This window comes from Phoca vitulina, unplaced genomic scaffold, assembly GCF_004348235.1.
Source record: "Phoca vitulina isolate PV1807 unplaced genomic scaffold, GSC_HSeal_1.0 scaffold22, whole genome shotgun sequence".
In the NCBI taxonomy this organism is placed as follows: domain Eukaryota; kingdom Metazoa; phylum Chordata; class Mammalia; order Carnivora; family Phocidae; genus Phoca; species Phoca vitulina.
Window position 1 is genome coordinate 9,150,958 of NW_022589725.1, and position 16,652 is coordinate 9,167,609.

Genomic DNA, 16,652 nt, shown 5'->3' on the forward strand with positions numbered 1-16,652 from the left:
GAGCAGACTAGTTAGAATACAGTCACCCATTTGTATGGTTGTTCCTTTGATAAGAAGTTTTTGTTTGTTTTTAATTCAGAGAGTCAGAGAGATCTAGGTTCAAAGCCTGGTATTGCTTCTTCCTAACTTGGTTAAACGAAAATACTTCATTTCTGCATCTATAAAATGGAGGCTGATTACGTCTATCTTGTTGGAAAGATTAAATAAGATAATATATCCAAAGCCCTACATAATGCCTGGATCCCAGTGAACATGGTAGCTCACAAATCACCATGCGCTTATTTATGCATTTATGTATGATCCAAAAACAGTTGTCTTTAGAACATCACGTCTCAGGATTTTACTTCTCTGAAGTAGAAAGATTTCTTTAACTTTAAGCATGGCATTAAGCAAATACTCAAATTTTCTCATAAGCATACATTTTTATGAAATGATCTTTAGGATTACAGATGCTTTCCTCAAAGCAGACCCCTACATAGAGCTTACAGGTGCTGAAGGAAAAAAGTATAACATTTCTACAGCAATTGATGACATGGAAGCCTTCACTAAGCTAACAGGTAAGAGCCAGAAGGTAACATAGGTGGTCCATCTCAGATAAAGTGTAAGCTGTCCCTGGATTACAGATGGGTTATTTTCCAAACATTCCAATATATTTGGCTTCTCAAGTGATTATATGCTTTTGGAATTGAGTTTTATCTCTGCTTTGTATTAACAATATAACCTTGGTAAAGTTATTTAACCTCTCTCTTAGTTTCCTCATTTATAAAATGGGAGTATTGCTATCTTGCATAGAGTTTTGTTGTAGTATTTAAATGAGGCGTAACACCTAGTATCGTACTTGGCACATAAGTACCCAATATTTACTATTATTTAAGTTATAATACAGCTGGACTAATAGCAGACTTGCCCTTTTAACATTATTTTTGTTGTAAAACACAGGGAACCAGGAACATTTTGCCACACTAAAGCAGAAACGAAACCTGCAGCTTAGGGTGGGAAGGGAGAGGTGAAGGAGTTGCAGCTGGTTATTGCACATGGGGAAGTGCAGACTGAGCAATAAAGATCAGCAAAGCAAAAGGAGTAGACAAAAAAGTATGTACCAGTTGCAGTTCTTAGCTGCATATCACGAAACTGATTCTATTTAAGAAGAAAGTTAGAAAGCAGTCACATAGCTTGTAGAATCCATGGAAAGGCTGGAGATACTTTTTTTTAAGATTTTATTTATTTATTTGAGAGAGAAATAGCAAGCGAGCGAGAGCACAAGCAGGGTGAAGGGCAGAGGGAGAAGCAGACTGCCGCTGAGCAGGGAGCCTGATGTGGGACTCGATCCCAGGACTCTGGGACCATGACCTGAGCCAAAGGCAGATGCCTAACCAACTGAGCCACCCAGGCACTCAAGGCTGGAGATTCTTAAAATGAGCAAAAACAACACAAGCTCAGTGGCCTAAGACAGCCAAGATCACTCTCCATGAGGTTCCTGTGAGTGGTACTACTACTCTTCCATCACTGTTTGATTCTGCAGCACGCTGCCTGAATGAGACCCATACCAGTTCCTCTGAGACTGTCTTTGAAGAACCAGTATTCTTCGTGTCCAACCATTCGCAGATGGATACTTTTGTAGAGCACTAAAAGTGAATTGCCAGTAAAATGAAATGGGGGCGGGCAGGACATACAAAATACAAGCCCAAATATTTAGTATTGAGTTTGACAGACTTAACATATATTTCAATAAATATAATCAAAAGAAACAGAAATTTAAATAAGAAAAGTTATATGTATTATTCTTTAAAAATATACGTGTAGGTAATGCAGAGTCCCTATTACACTTGTAACTTTTTAGTCATTTTCTTTTTTTTTTTAAAGATTTTATTTATTTATTTGAGAGAGAGAATGAGAGAGAGAGAGCATGAGAGCAGGGAGGGTCAGAGGGAGAAGCAGACTCCCTGCCGAGCAGGGAGCCCGATGCGGGACTCGATCCTGGGACTCCAGGATCATGACCTGAGCCGAAGGCAGTCGCTTAACCAACTGAGCCACCCAGGTGCCCGTCATTTTCTAATCATAAATAAATCAAAAATTAGAAGTGAAAGAGTGATTCCTCATATTAGCTATCTTTATGCACACTCAGAACATTGTGTATATCAGTATTTAAGGTTTATAATGTAACAAGTGATTTTCCTTCTTAATTAATCTAGATTAGATGACACAGTCCCTCACAGGGGATAATGTGTATCTAAATTGTTTCTGTGTTTTGTTTTAATAACATCATAGTAGATACTAACCTCCCACTGTTGTGTTCATAGGAATGAAAGATGAGGTTATATAATAATTTGAGCAAGTTGGGGCCTATTTTCAACTTTGTTCATAATGAAGCAGATGATGCCGTATTTAAAAAGTCATCTTAAAAAAAAAAGTTATCTTCGGTCTTCATCAGAAGCCAGTTCTAACAATTTATCCTGTAACATTATATTACATTTCTACTATCTCTTGGTGAAAAGAAATGAATTGGGGATTTTATGCACTTTTGGGTTAACTGACAAACCATAAAGTATACAGTTTAATATGATCTTACCACATGATTATACATAGCTCTTGCTCATCATGAAGGTTCTATAATGCCCAAACTGGCTTTTACCCTGTTCAGTGAGATGAATCCACTGATTATGCATTTGGATATTGTATTAATGTCAAAAATGCCAGACAAAATATTAGGTCACATTTTTGTGCTTTATCTGCCAGAGTATGGGAGAACAAGTGTATGGAATTTTCAGCTGTCATCATTTGAGACAGGGATAATCTTATCTTTCTTGCATACTATTCAGAGCAGTCCTATAATCCTTATTGGCCTTAACTACATGACCTGGAAGGAATAAGTCCATGTGGGCCTTTACCATGTTACCTTTGCTGCTTTTCCAAAAGTCAACTTACTTTATCTAGAAGTCTCCAGTTCTTGTTTTTTAATTTTTTAGAATGTTTTTCCACTTATCGGGCAGTGTTGAAAACCTACAACAGTGTTGAAAGAATTTTACAGTGAACACTTTTATACTCACCCCCTCAATTCTAGCATTTACTGAACTTGCTTTATTACTTATCACTTACCATTCACCCCCTAAATTCTAGCATTTACTGAACTTGCTTTATTACTTATCTATCACTTATCATCCATCTATCCATCTTATTAATCCATCTTAATTTTGATGCATTTTAAAGTTTTTTTTTAATTTTTAAAAAGAGAATTTATTTTTAGGAAGAGAGAGAGCATGCATGTGCGCGCGCGTGCATGATGGGGGAGGATCTCCAGCAAACTCCCTGCTGGGTGCAGAGCCCAACATGGGGCTCGATCCCAGGACCCTAAGGTCATGACATGAGCCGAAACCAAGAGTTGGACGCTCAACTGACTGAACCGCCCAGGTGCCCCAATTTTGATGCATTTTAAAGTAAATTGCATGGGGCACCTGGGTGGTTCAGTCAGTTAAGCAGCTGCTTTCAGCTCAAGTCATGACCCCAGGGTCCTGGGATCAAGCTCTGCATCAGGCTCCCTGCTCTGTGGGGAGCCTGCTTCTCCCTCTGCCTGCCACTCCCCCTGCTTGTGCTCTCTCTCCCTCTGTCAAATAAATAAATAAAATCTTTTTAAAAAAATAAATTGCAGATACCACTACACTTTACCTTAACTCCCTTAGCATGCAGATTAACTAAAGTTCAAAAATTAATTATAGATTTTTTCCTTCTGATGTAAGATTCACATGCAATTTGTATAAATGTACAAATCTTACATACATTTGCTAGTGTTTTGACAAATGCAAGATACAGAACTTCATCTTCTCCTTAGAAAGTTCTCTTATGCTTCTTCCCAGTCAATTCCTGCCCCCACCTCACCCCTAGAAACAACTACAACTTGCCAATTCTAGACTTTTTTTAAGTTTATTTTTAGTAATCTCTACACTCAACATGGGCTCAAACTCATGACGCTGAGATCAAGAGTCGCATGCTCTTCCAATTGAGCCAGCCAGGCGCCCCTGTTCTAGACTTTTATATAAATGGAATCATACAGTGTGTACTCCTCTCTGTAGGGCTCCTTTTTACTCAATGTTGAGTATTTGAGATTCATCCAGACTGCATGTATCACTAGTTTATTCCTTTTTATTGCTGAGTAATAGTTCATCATATGAACATAGTTTATCTGTCCTCTCTGCTTCCTAATTTCCTATTTATAAATGTTCCTATAAATATTCCTATAAATGTTTCAGCTTACATAGAAGTTGGTTATCTTAAGCATTGCAAATGTTATGACCACTGTCTTAGGTAACCATTTTCTTACATTAGTCTTTATCCCTCAGTATTCCTAGGCAATAGGTGGACCTTACTTCCCTTCCTTCCTCTGCAAGCCCCCCTATCCCAAAATCCCTTAATTAAATTGGAATGATAGAATGTTAAATTTAAAAGGACCTTAGAGATCAGCTACTTAAAACTCCTCAAGGAACATCTGGGTGGCTCAGGCGGTTAAGCGTCTGCCTTTGGCTCAGGCCATTGTCCCAGGTTCCTGGGATCGAGTTCCGCGTCGGGCTCCTTGCTCAGCGGGGAGCCTGCTTCTCCCTCTGCCTGCCGCTCCCCATGCTTGTGTTCTCTCTCTCTCTCTCCCTCTGACAAATAAAATCTTAAAAAGAAAAAAGACCACCTCCTCAAATGAGGAAACAGAGGCCAAGTGAGGGAAAGCAACTTATCCTAATAAATGGCAAAGCTAAACTCAAGTCTTCCGGCTCCAAAGTTGAATGTTGCTTACACTATTTTAGAGTGATATATAGTTATTCAGTTTAACATACAAGCAGTGTCCTTAAGTTTCATACATAACTCTTTTCTGAACACAAATATGTGGAACAAATAGAGCTTTCCCACATGGCTAGTGGGAATGCAAATGGTACAGCCACTTTGAAAAAGTTTAACATTTTCATATAAATATATATTTATCCTATGATCCAGTAATTCCTCTTCTACCTGCTTACCCAACAGAAATTGAAATGTAAGTCCACCTAAAAGCCTGTACCTTATAAGAATAAGGTAAAAGGCATAAGAAATACCATCAGTAAAATTCTGTGGGGTTCAAAGGAAGGAGGAATTACATCTCTAGTTTGGTTGGATTGAGGAAGATTTCACAGTGAGGTGCCTTTTGAGATGAATCTTGGAGATTAGGTAGGCTTTCAAGGAGTGAGATTTTGGGGCACCTGGCTGGCTCACTCAGTGGAGCATGTGACTCTTGATACTGCGGTCATGAGCTCAAGCCCTATGTTGGGCGTAGAGAATACTTAAAAAAAATTAAATTAAAAAAAGAAGTGAGGGACGCCTGGCTGGCTCAGTTGGTAGAGCAGGTGACTCTTGATCTTAGGGCTGTGAGTTCAAGCCCCATGTTGGGTGTAGAGATTACTTAAAAAAAATAAAAAGAAGTGAGATCCTGTGATGGGGGAAGCATTCCATTAATTCACCCAGGAATAGGGTAGCTAAAGGCATGGATTAGAAAAGCGTGGTCTTATTATGTTAAAGTAAAATTGCTGTTTTTCAAACTGTGTGTATAATAATATGTAAAGAAATAATAAAAACTATAGATGGAAAGGTGGTTTGTAAAAAGCATCACTGAGGATGAGGAATGTGTTAACTGTAGATTGATTAGGGAGGAATGTATACACATCAGTGAGGTGAATGACATAAGGCTGTTAATATTTTATTTTGCCAAGAAAAAGCATTTTTGGTAAAACTCATTTTGCAAAATGCAATAATTGATTCAGTCAACGATGACCAATTAATGCTAAGCCATTGGTTGAAAACTTATTGGGATAATCATACAGTCTCAAAATATTACCCTGTGGATTATTTGTTAATTACAAAAGGGAAAATACATTTATAATAGAGAAAGCTGGGATTATTGCCTTAACCAACTGATGGAATTTAACAACCAATAATGGTAACATCTCATTATGTGACTCCTGATGCATTGAGCCAGGCACATCCTGTGTTCTTGACAATAGTGTTTAACCTGAATCTAATGGTAAAGAAACAGACAAGTTCAAAGTGTGGGACATTGTCCAAAATGAGTGTCTGAACTTTTCTAAAATGTCAACATCATGAAACAAGTCAGGGGAATTATTTAGTTCTAGATTAAAGGCGACTAAAGAATATGACAACTAATGTCATCCATAATGCTTGATTGGTTTCTCTATCCAGCAACATAAATCCATAAATTGCATTATTTCAACAATTAAGCAAATTCAAGTATAGACTGTTATGTTAGATATTTTTATATCAGTCTTTAATTTTTTGGCACTTGATAGTGGTTATGTAGGAGAATGTTCTTGTTCTTGGGAGATACATGCAGAAGTATTTAGTAGTGAAGGGTCTTGACGTCTGTAATTTTCAAATATTTCATCAAAAATTTGTGCGTGTGCAAAAAAAATTGTGTATACACATACACAGTGTATGCATATGTAGAAAAATGTTAGCAGTTGATGGATTTAGGCGAAAGGTATTTTATTTCGAAATTTTTCAAAATAAGAAGTCGGAGGAATAAAAGAAAAGAAAATTAACTTCTGGGGCGCCTAGCTGACTCAGTAGGGCATGAGACTCTTGGTCACAGGGTTGTAAGTTTAAGCCCCACATTAGGTGTAGAGATTACTTAAAAATAAAATCTTCTTTTTCTTTTTTTTCTTTTTAATTTATTTGGGACGCATGGGTGGCTCAGTCGGTTAAGTGACTGCCTTCAGCTCAGGTCATGATCCCAGGGTCCTGGGATCAAATCCCACATTGGGCTCCTTGCTTGTGCTCTTTCTCTCTCTCTCTCTGGCAAATAAATAAAGTATTTTTTAAAAAAGAACTTTTAATAAAAACATTTATTTATTTTAGAGAGAGAGAGAGAGAATGCAAGTGGGGGTGGGGGGAGGCAGAGGGAGAGAAGCAGACTCCCTGGTAAGCGAAGAGCCCACTGACACTGGGCTCGATCCCATGATCCTGAGATCATTACCTGAGCTGAAACCAAGAGTCGGAGTCGGATGTGTAACTGAGCCCCCCAGGTGCCCCAAAAATAAAATCTTAAAAAATAAAATATAATCTTAAAAGAAAAAAGAACCAACTTCTGCTTTTATCATGGAATGGAACATTACAAAACTTTTTATTATGAAATTTACAAATTCCACATACCCATCACTTAGCTGCGACAATTATCAACACAGCAATTTTGCGTCATCTACTCTATCCGACCACTTCCATAAGATACTACGCTATTTTGAAGCAGATCTCAGACATAATTTTACAATTACTTAAATATCATTCTCTTTAAGAAAACAAAACATAACAACAAATTAATACACCCCTATTTCCCATCACCCAGCTGTAAGCCATCAACTCCAGTACAGTCTTGCTTAATCTCTACCCTCTCCCATTCACTAGATTATCGTGAAGCAGATCCAAGACATTGGATGTTCTACTGTGCTTACATTTATTTATTTATTTATTTATTTATTTTTTTTAAAAGACTTTATTTGACAAGAGACACAGCGAGAGAGGAAACACAAGCAGGGAGAGTGGGAGAGGGAGAAGCAGGCTTCCCGCGGAGCGGGGAGCCCGATGCGGGGCTCGATCCCAGGACGCTGGGATCATGACCTGAGCCGAAGGCAGATTTTTAACGACTGAGCCACCCAGGCGCCCCTACTGTGCTTACATTTAAATGTCCACTTGAAATCATTCCAGAAGTACAGTAGTGTATGAGTCCTCTTAAATCTTTTTTTTCATCTTAATCTAACTGAAATTTTATCAAATTGGCAGATAACATTTTTCTGGAGATTTTATATTCTTCTGATCCAAAACTGGATGCAGCACGAGAGATTTTAAGAAAAATCGAATACCGTAATCTATACAAGTATGTGGGTGAGACTAAGCCAAAGGGAAAAACAAAAATTGAAAGGGTAAGTTGTCAAACACCTTTCCAGTAGTGAAAGGTCTCTCTCTTCCATTTGTCCTCCAAGAGGAAACCATTAACCCATCATAATACCACAACTCTGTTCTAAGCCCTTTACATTCATTTTTACTTAATATTCTCATCAATAACGTGTTCTTTGGTCTGTCCTGTAGATGAAGGAACTGAGGCTTGGGAGAGATTAAATAACTTGCCTATGGAAGCACAGTTAATGAGCCAGTATTCAAAGCCAAGTCTGACTTAGTCCAAACCTTTACTCTCTCATCCCAGAAGTGAGGGGGGCCCCCCAAATTTTGGCTAGATCCAATGGCAAGAAAATGGGGCCTCAAAATACGGTATCTGCATGAGCTTCACGGAGACGCTAAGGACCTGCTGTTCATAATTTCTTCTTTCACACTGTATCAGGTTCTCCCAGATGGTGCATGCCAAATATCTATATCTGTTTTCCCCTCTTGCTTGTGGAAGGTTTTTCTCTTTGCCAGAAAACCAGTAACATGAGCCGTACTGATAACCACACCCTGCCTCCTAACACTTTCCTCTTATTTTACTAATAGGTCAATGCCACATTTTTTTTTTAACATGAACATTTTGTTAAGAGAATCACTCTATTGTGGTTTGTTTGAAGGATGGCAGAAGCGGAAGCCACGTATTTGTTAGGGCTATCTCTACCCACTTTTCCTAGTAAAGTGCCATTTTCAGAGAGGGAACCTTTTGTGGCATAAACACTTAATGATGAAAAACTGGGGTGCTAACATGAGGAGTCTTGTCTTTTCTAGGAAGACTATAAACGCCTTCCAGAGGAAATTGCCAGTGCTAAACCTAGTGACGTATTGCTGGAAGCTGAACTGAAGGCTGAAGATTTAATAGTGGATGTAAGTAGTTAGCCCGATAATATACTGAGAAATTTTTTTAAGATTAAAGCCTCCCCCGTTCCATTATAAAAGTAGTACATGTTCATTAAAGAAAATTTGGAAAATACAGAAAAATAGAAGGAAGGAAAAGAATCACCTATGATCTCAAAGAATCAAAATTAGCCAGTTTTTAAAATTTTCTTTGACATTGATATTTTTAATGTAATCGTGATCATGTGGTTAGCAGAACATTGCGTATATTGATTTTTGAATGTTTTTTTGATCACAAAAGTAATCTATGCCAATTATTTTTTAAAATTGTCCATGCATACAAAGGAAAAAGACTTTTTAGCTCCTTCATAGAGACTGTAGTGTCTTGTATCCTAAGAAGACTATCAAATGGCTTCTTCACATTTTCTTTTGTTTCTTATAGGAACTGCTTTTCAGAGTTCTACTCCTCTGAAATCTTGAGACAGTGTTGCCCATGAATTTTTTTCAATAAGCCTCTCATTTGCTGTTTTCTTGTTGATGCATCTTTGGTGAAGGGTGATCTCTCCATAACCATTCTTTACCAAGGGATGCAACAAGTGAATTGTCCTTAGACCCAGTCTAGTCACTTGGCTGAGGGTTGAAGTGCCTCACACCTGCAGATCAGGCTACGGTTTCCTGTTTCTTTAGATGAAATTACACCAGAATAAAGGGATTTTCTGAATTTCTGAGTTTCTGAGATTCTGAAAGAACTTACTCTCCCGAATGTTTTCCCTGGGCTGTCACATGTCCTCCGTTGCCCTCAGTGCTTTACTTGAGGGTCTGCAATGCCCTCAATTCAGTGCACTATCCTAGTCAATCCCTGACCTCCCATCTGGTTTTTCTCTCAAAGTGCAATCTGCTAATGAATATAGGATCAGAAGTACTTGAAGAGACGTAGGAGAAGACAGCACACACATGATTAAGCTTGCTTTAACCTAAAGGCAAACTGATGGAGCAATGAAAGATTTTTTTTGACTATCAGACATGTCAGAACAAAAAATTCTATAAGATTTTGTTATGATAAAGGTATGTGAAAATGGGAATGTAAATTGATATAGGAGACCACATTAGAGTCGATGTTAACCAACCCAGCAATTTCATTCTAGGTATTTGTTGTAAGGAGATGATCAGTTTGGAAAAAAGAACGAAAAACAAAAAACAAGCACAAATCTATATATTGTGGCATTATTATAGTGTAAAATAAGGGGGGGAAGGATATATCTCTCAATAGGAAATATAGTGGAATAATGCAAACATTAAAAGTTGTTTTTAACATGAAAAGATATCTATAACTAAAAAAGCAATACATTCAGAATGATTTTATTTTTGTTTCTTTAAATGTATATACACGTGTGTGTATAGTGAGCACCCTGAAAAAAATTCTGAATGTATTGGTAAAACGTTAACATTGTTTCTGCCTGGGTGATGGAGTTGCAGGTACTTTTTTTTTTACAGTGAGTATGGTAGAAGAGTTTCATAATCAGAAAAATATGGGTGAAGATGGGGTTAAGATGGGTAAAGCCCTTTTGTATTCTGAGAAAGCAATTTGCTAATTAAATGTCTTATTATGTATTAGCCTCTCAATTTTAGTTTGACAGTGTAATATATTTATGTGGTACATTTTACTATATGTGCCTCCTTTTAAGAGTGTGTGTAGTAACTTTTATGATTACTTAATGGGCTATAAAACTTAATTTTGCTATTTAGAATGAAAGATTCATAGTTGTCGATCTGTAGCTACATTTTGCTCTTGAGTCCTTCCTTGGTTAAGAACGGGAACTCCAACTATTATAGTATTGCCCTTCTAGAAAAATAACCATTTTATCAAATCTGCTTTAAGGAGGAATTTCTAGTTATATATGTTTTGGAGAAAATAGGTATTGCCTTTTATTTCTAGTCTAAAACCAAGGAAATAAATACCAAAGAGCTGGTGGCACTCCTGAAAATTGCTGAAAATTTGATTAGTGTTCATACCTTACCATAATGTGTAACAGTGTCAAAGCTCTGTTGGGTCCCTCCCCACATGAAACAGCACCCAGGAGAGAAGCCTAGGATGGCACCAGCCCTGGGTTCATAGGGAGACGGAGCCGTTGCTCCCTCCCAGGTAAAGGCGTGCAGAACACTCGCTGCAGCTCTCAAAGCCAGTAGCACACACACGCGGGGACACACACCCCTGGTCTGACTTCAGGACCAGAGCTGAACCTCGGTGTCTTCTTTTCTCTCACAAGGTACTGGCAGGAACCTCATAGGCCATTTTTGTTTGTTTGTTTTCTTCAGGAACCAGTCACAGGATAAGCTCCTCTTATCGTCTGTTCTTTTCTGTACCATCATCACCCCATTACTCTAGTTTTTCCCCCTCTTATTTCCAGACCCACCCTTTCTCCCAGTCCTGTCCATGGAGCCCTTCCACACCATAATTAACACGCTTCCCTGGATCCTCAGCCTCTTTGTTGACTCTCTTTGCCCTTGCTGCATCCTGGCTGTTCCCTGAGAACCTGATGCTTCTGCAGCCCCTTCGGGAAAAGCGTGTTCCTCAGGGTCAGGAGGCCTTCCTGTTCATCAGTCCTCTTGTTCCCTAGTATCACTTCGAGACCCTATGCAAGATCCCTGTTCCTCTGAGACCGGCATCTCCCAAACTGCTGTCCTCTTAATTGAAGATTTTGGGCTGGTTTAGAGCTTTTCTCCCTGTTCCAGTTCCTGCAGTGGTCCTTGGTGGCTTCATAGTCCACAAGGCTGGCCAATTCTGATTGATCTCTTCATCCTCATCCTCGGTGACTTTACCCACTCTACCTCGGCCAACACTCAGCAGATTACATTCTAAACCATACCGATATTTGAAAATACCTTTCCTCTAAAAATCACTGATTTTTAAGCATCCTGTCTGTCCTAAAACCCCTTTTACCTTATGTGCTTGTTCCTTGCTCTTCAGGACCTCTAGTTTATTGTCGCCTCACTTTCTTCCAGCTTGTCAATGAACGATCTCTATTTCTCTCCCAATCTTAGATTCTGTGATGGATTCAGTCAATTTCTACAATTACCCTCTACTCCCTTCCTTTCTTTGCATCTACCCAGCAAAAGGCTGAATGGCAGTTCATAGTCCCCAATCTTCATTGGGCCCTCTGGGCTTCTGGTAGGCTTATTGCAATTCTCCCAGTCTCCATAATGACTATTCCAAACCATCTCCACTCTTCTCAGACCTCCAGCCCTGTTCCCTGCCCACAACTGTATTCACTGGGACTAACCCCACTTTGGCCCTTATTTCGGAGATAAAATATAGGCCATTAGATAGGAACACTCTCAACCTACACACACCGAATAAGCCTCCATCTGCAGCTGTGTTCAGCCTTCCCTCTGGTAGTGGGAAAATGTCTCTCTTCTTATCAAAGGCTAAGAGTAATCCTTTTACTTGTGTTCTAGACCAGGGCTGTCTGGTAGAACTTTCTGTGATGCTGGAAATGTTCTGTATAATTGTGCTGTCCGTTTTGGTAGCCACTAGCTACACACGGCTGTTAAGCACCTGAAACGTCACTACTGCAACTGAGTAAATTTTTAATTGTATTTAATGTTAATAACTTTAAAATTAAAAAGCCTCATGTGGTTAGTGGCTACAACATTGAGTAGTACACCATAGAGCCATTCATCTTAGCATTTCTGTGGAACCCCAGGATCCATTCTGTCCTCTCTTTCTGACTTCCCCATCAGCAGTTAAACAGACTTTCATCTCAGGAAAACAGCAAACATCGTACTCTTCACTTCTCTCCTCTTCTTTAGGGTCCAGTTCATTGAAAAGTTGCCCCCCTGCAACTCCCTTACCTTTCCCAGGTACTCTTCTCTCTTGCATCTTTCAACAGTCAAGCTTCTAAGAGTTGTCTTCTCTTTTATTATTGCTCATTTACTCCTGAACCTTTTGTCTGTCGCCATCACCATACAAGAACTATTCTTCCAAGTTCAGCGTTACTTAACCCAGTGGACCATGGCAGCCCTGTGCCTCAGAGCTGTTTCTTCTGCCTGGAATTCGTTTCCTTCCCACATAGACAGACCTGGCTAATTCCTGCTCACTTTCCCAGGAAAACATGCCCAGTCATTTCCGGGGAGCCCCAGACTACTAGGCTCCCCGGTTCCAAAGTTTCACAGCACCCTTTGCTTCTCCTTGGTAGCTCTTAGAACAAATGTAGTTAGGTCGTTACTTTTATAATTATTTGTTCAACCTCAGTCTAGGCCACACATGCTGTGGGTGCTGGGATTGTATCAGGTTTCCTTGTACCTACAGGACCCGTCACAGTGGCTGTCACATAGGCAGAGACTTTACACCTTACTTATGTTGAAAGCACAAATAACCTCCCCCACCCCATCCAGATTTCAAGACCAAACCTATGGCACATGCAACAGCGTTATTTTAATTCTACTATGAGCTACCTTATCAGTGCCTTATTCCTGAACCTCCAGAGAGCTCTGCTCCATTTCTTGTGATGCTCCTACAACCCTGAATTCAATTCTCACTATTATGTGAGTGATCACTAATTTATTGCTTTTATTAAGGTTATCAACATGGATTATGGAATGGAAGACAAGAATCCTATTGATCATGTTCGCTTCTATTGTAAGAGTGACCTCAGCAAAGCAGTCATGATAACTAAAGATCAGGTAACTACTTAGGTAAAACAAATAGACTGTAGTGGCATTTTGCAAATCTATGATAAATCTGCGTTTTGTTTTTTTCTTTTAAAGATTTTATTTATTTATTTGACAGAGAGAGACACAGTGAAAGAGGGAACACAAGCAGGGGGAGTGGGAGAGGGAGAAGCAGGCTTCCTGCCGAGCAGGGAGCCCGATACGGGGCTCGATCCCAGGACCCTGGGATCATGACCTGAGCTGAAGGCAGACACTTAATGACTGAGCCACCCAGGCGCCCTGATAAATCTGCGTTTTACATGGTGTTTTTAGATAACATCAGGAATGGAGCTGGGACACCTGGGTGGTTCAGTCAGTTAAGCATCTGACTTCAGCTCAGGTCATGATCCCAGGTTCCTGGGATCATGCTCCATGTTGGGCTCTGTGCTCAGCGGGGAGTCTGCTTGTCCTCTCCCTGCTCGCTCACACTCTCTCTCAAATAAATAAGATCTCAAAAAAAAATAGAATGGAGCTTAGGAACAGCTAACGTCTCTTCAATGTATGAACTCAAGATGACAGTGAAATCTTTTCTTCTTTGAAAAGGTTTCAGAGCTTTTGCCAGAGAGATTTGAAGAGCAGCTAATTCGCGTATACTGCAAGAAGACTGATGCAAAGACCTTGTTTGTTGCACAACAACATTTTGTTCATTGGTGTTTAATCAGAGACTTCACCAAGCCTCAGGTGGGTGGTTTATTATTCACATGATTTGCACAATTTTTTATTTCTAAGTAAAAACTAAAAGAGATCTTTACTTCCCTCTGAAGAGTTCTCATTTAAATTATAGTCACTAGATTATGGTTTTGGAAAAAAAAGTTTTTCCAGTTTAAGCTTTCCTTTTAAAATGTCTGACTCTATGTCGACTAGTGATTTCTTCCTACACCAATTTTGAGTGGGTACTGTGTTTATCATTATTATCCTAATACTAAAAGTTCAAAATGATGAACATGTGATAGTACTTTATAATGTTCTCACTAGTTGTCTGCACTCCTCCCAGTTACCTGGGAAATGAGTCATAGTGTCCTCATCTTTCTGAGAAGGTTACCAAAGCTGAGTAAATTGTTTAAGGCTACATACAAGTTGATAATAAGTTTTCTAACTTATTATTTCAAATTCAGCATTCCCAAAACTGTAAACTATTTAAATTGTCTGGAATAAGACAATGGAGAAGAAGAGGAGCCAAGCTGTAGCTGACAATCCTATAGCGATGTTGTTAAAGTTGTCCCTTACTGACCTGGACGTGGCAGGTGCCTGGCACAGAGAAAGTGGCCAGTCGATTATTTGTTGAGTGTCTGAATGAAATATTTGGCAGGCAGGTGGGAAGCTACATTCTACTTCCTAGCCCAGTACGCTCTCCCACAACACCGGATCTGCCTTCCCCCACCCCCATGCATTGGGTGCTGAGGGAAACAAAATGAAGGAGCAACCCGGTAGTTGGTACTTTATCAAGTGCCAGAAGGAGTGATACAGATGAGTTCTGTTAGGATTCTAAGAGTTGAGAGCTGTCAGGAAAGCCTTCTGAAGGAGAAGCGATTCTGCTGGGTCCAGAAGGCTGGATTATGTTTGAATGAGTAGCAGGGAGAAAAGGTGGATGTAGTTGCTAGAGGAGTAACCCAGTGGCATGAAACTGGAACAAGTGGAGTGTGTTTGGGGGCTGTGAGGAGACCAGCTATGTGGACTCAAGAATCCCTACTGTTGAGTGATGAGAGGTTGAATGGGAAGAATAGACTAGATTATGGAGAGCCTTGCATAATCAGCTAAGAAAGAAGACTTCTTATGAACAGTGGGGAGGGAACCATTGAGAGATTTCAAGAGTTTCCTTAGGTGCTGCCATCATTACTTCCTTCTGCATTTGTTATCTCCAACTAGAATGAGACCCATGGGAATGAGGAAGTGCTGTAGCACCTAAGGAAACTAAACCTCTGATTAAGAAAGAAAACTAGCAGCAGATGGATTGGAACTTGGAGAGACTGGAATTAGAGAGACAAGAGGCTGTTGAAGTTCAGCCATCTGGCAATAACTACTTTAAAATGAAGATACATTCACTCATTGAATGAGGATTTTTGCCAGGTCCTATGTTAGGTACCAGTGATGGAACAGTACCTAAGACAGACATAGTTCCCACAGTCTTGTTGGGGCAACAAGTAAATAACAATTGTGGTCGTGTGGTAAGTGCTTTGGGGTAGGGTGCCCAGAGTCTTAGTGGAGCCAAAAGGAGAAGGATTTAAGCCATAGCTTGGTTGGTTGGGAAAGGCTTATTTTAAGAAGGACTTAGAAGCTGAGACTTGAAGGATGGATGAGAAGGAGTCAGCTGGGTAAAGTCGATGGAGGGGGGAAGGCCAGAAGATGGGCGAGAACATGGTGCCTTTAGGGGAGGGGTCCAGGGGATTTTGCATAGTCCTGTAGGCCAAGAGCAATGGAAGCCATTAAAGTGTTTTAAGCAGGAGAGTGACATTCAAGTTTGTATTTACAAAATTCACTAGAGTTGAAATTAGAATGGGTAGAAATAAGGACGCTTGATAGAAATAGAGATGAGTTTAAAGGCAAATAATGTTGACTTTGAGCCAGAAGGGTCTTCCAAATAGGAATATCATTTATTGTAGGGGGGGACTAGGCAAGAGAGGAGCAGGGATCCAGTGAAGTCCCGCTTTTTCCTGGAAAAACAGACAGAGGGGCGCCTGGGTGGCACAGTTAAATATCTGACTCTTGATTTTGGCTCAGATCATGATCTCAGGGTCATGAGATCGAGCCCCATGTTGGGCTCTGCACTCAGTGTGGAGCCTGCTTAAGATTCTGTCTCTCCCTCTGACCCTCCCCACCCCTCTCTCCCTAAAAAAAATAAAATAATATAAAAAAATAAAAGCAATTGGTGTTTTCAAAAAAAGAAAGAGTTTGTGTTTCGTGAAAAGTGTATGAGGGCAGAGGAGTCAGAACTCTGTGGTGTCCTGCCTCTGGCCATCTTTGAGAAGAATAGGTCCGATAGCTTTTCCTACAGAGGCTCTTACCCGCTCAGGACTGTGGTGTTTCTAATTTGGCCCAAGCACAGGGCATATATGTAATTTAGGGTTTCCCAAGAATAAGTATGTCTAGAAGCAATCTATCTGCAAGACAACGATAGGTGCACATGAGGATTTCACTCAAAGTTATGA

The 16,652-nt window shown here is 39.8% G+C and overlaps 1 protein-coding gene across 1 annotated transcript in view; it reads left to right on the forward strand.

The window, feature by feature from the left end:
• Positions 1-16,652, forward strand: part of SAMHD1 (SAM and HD domain containing deoxynucleoside triphosphate triphosphohydrolase 1) — a 52,279-nt gene that overhangs the window by 33,384 nt on the left and 2,243 nt on the right. The window contains exons 11-15 of the mRNA XM_032419448.1: positions 442-557; positions 7,804-7,943; positions 8,731-8,826; positions 13,375-13,479; positions 14,050-14,187. Coding sequence (XP_032275339.1) covers positions 442-557; positions 7,804-7,943; positions 8,731-8,826; positions 13,375-13,479; positions 14,050-14,187 — 595 coding nt within the window. The remainder of the gene's footprint in view (positions 1-441; positions 558-7,803; positions 7,944-8,730; positions 8,827-13,374; positions 13,480-14,049; positions 14,188-16,652) is intronic.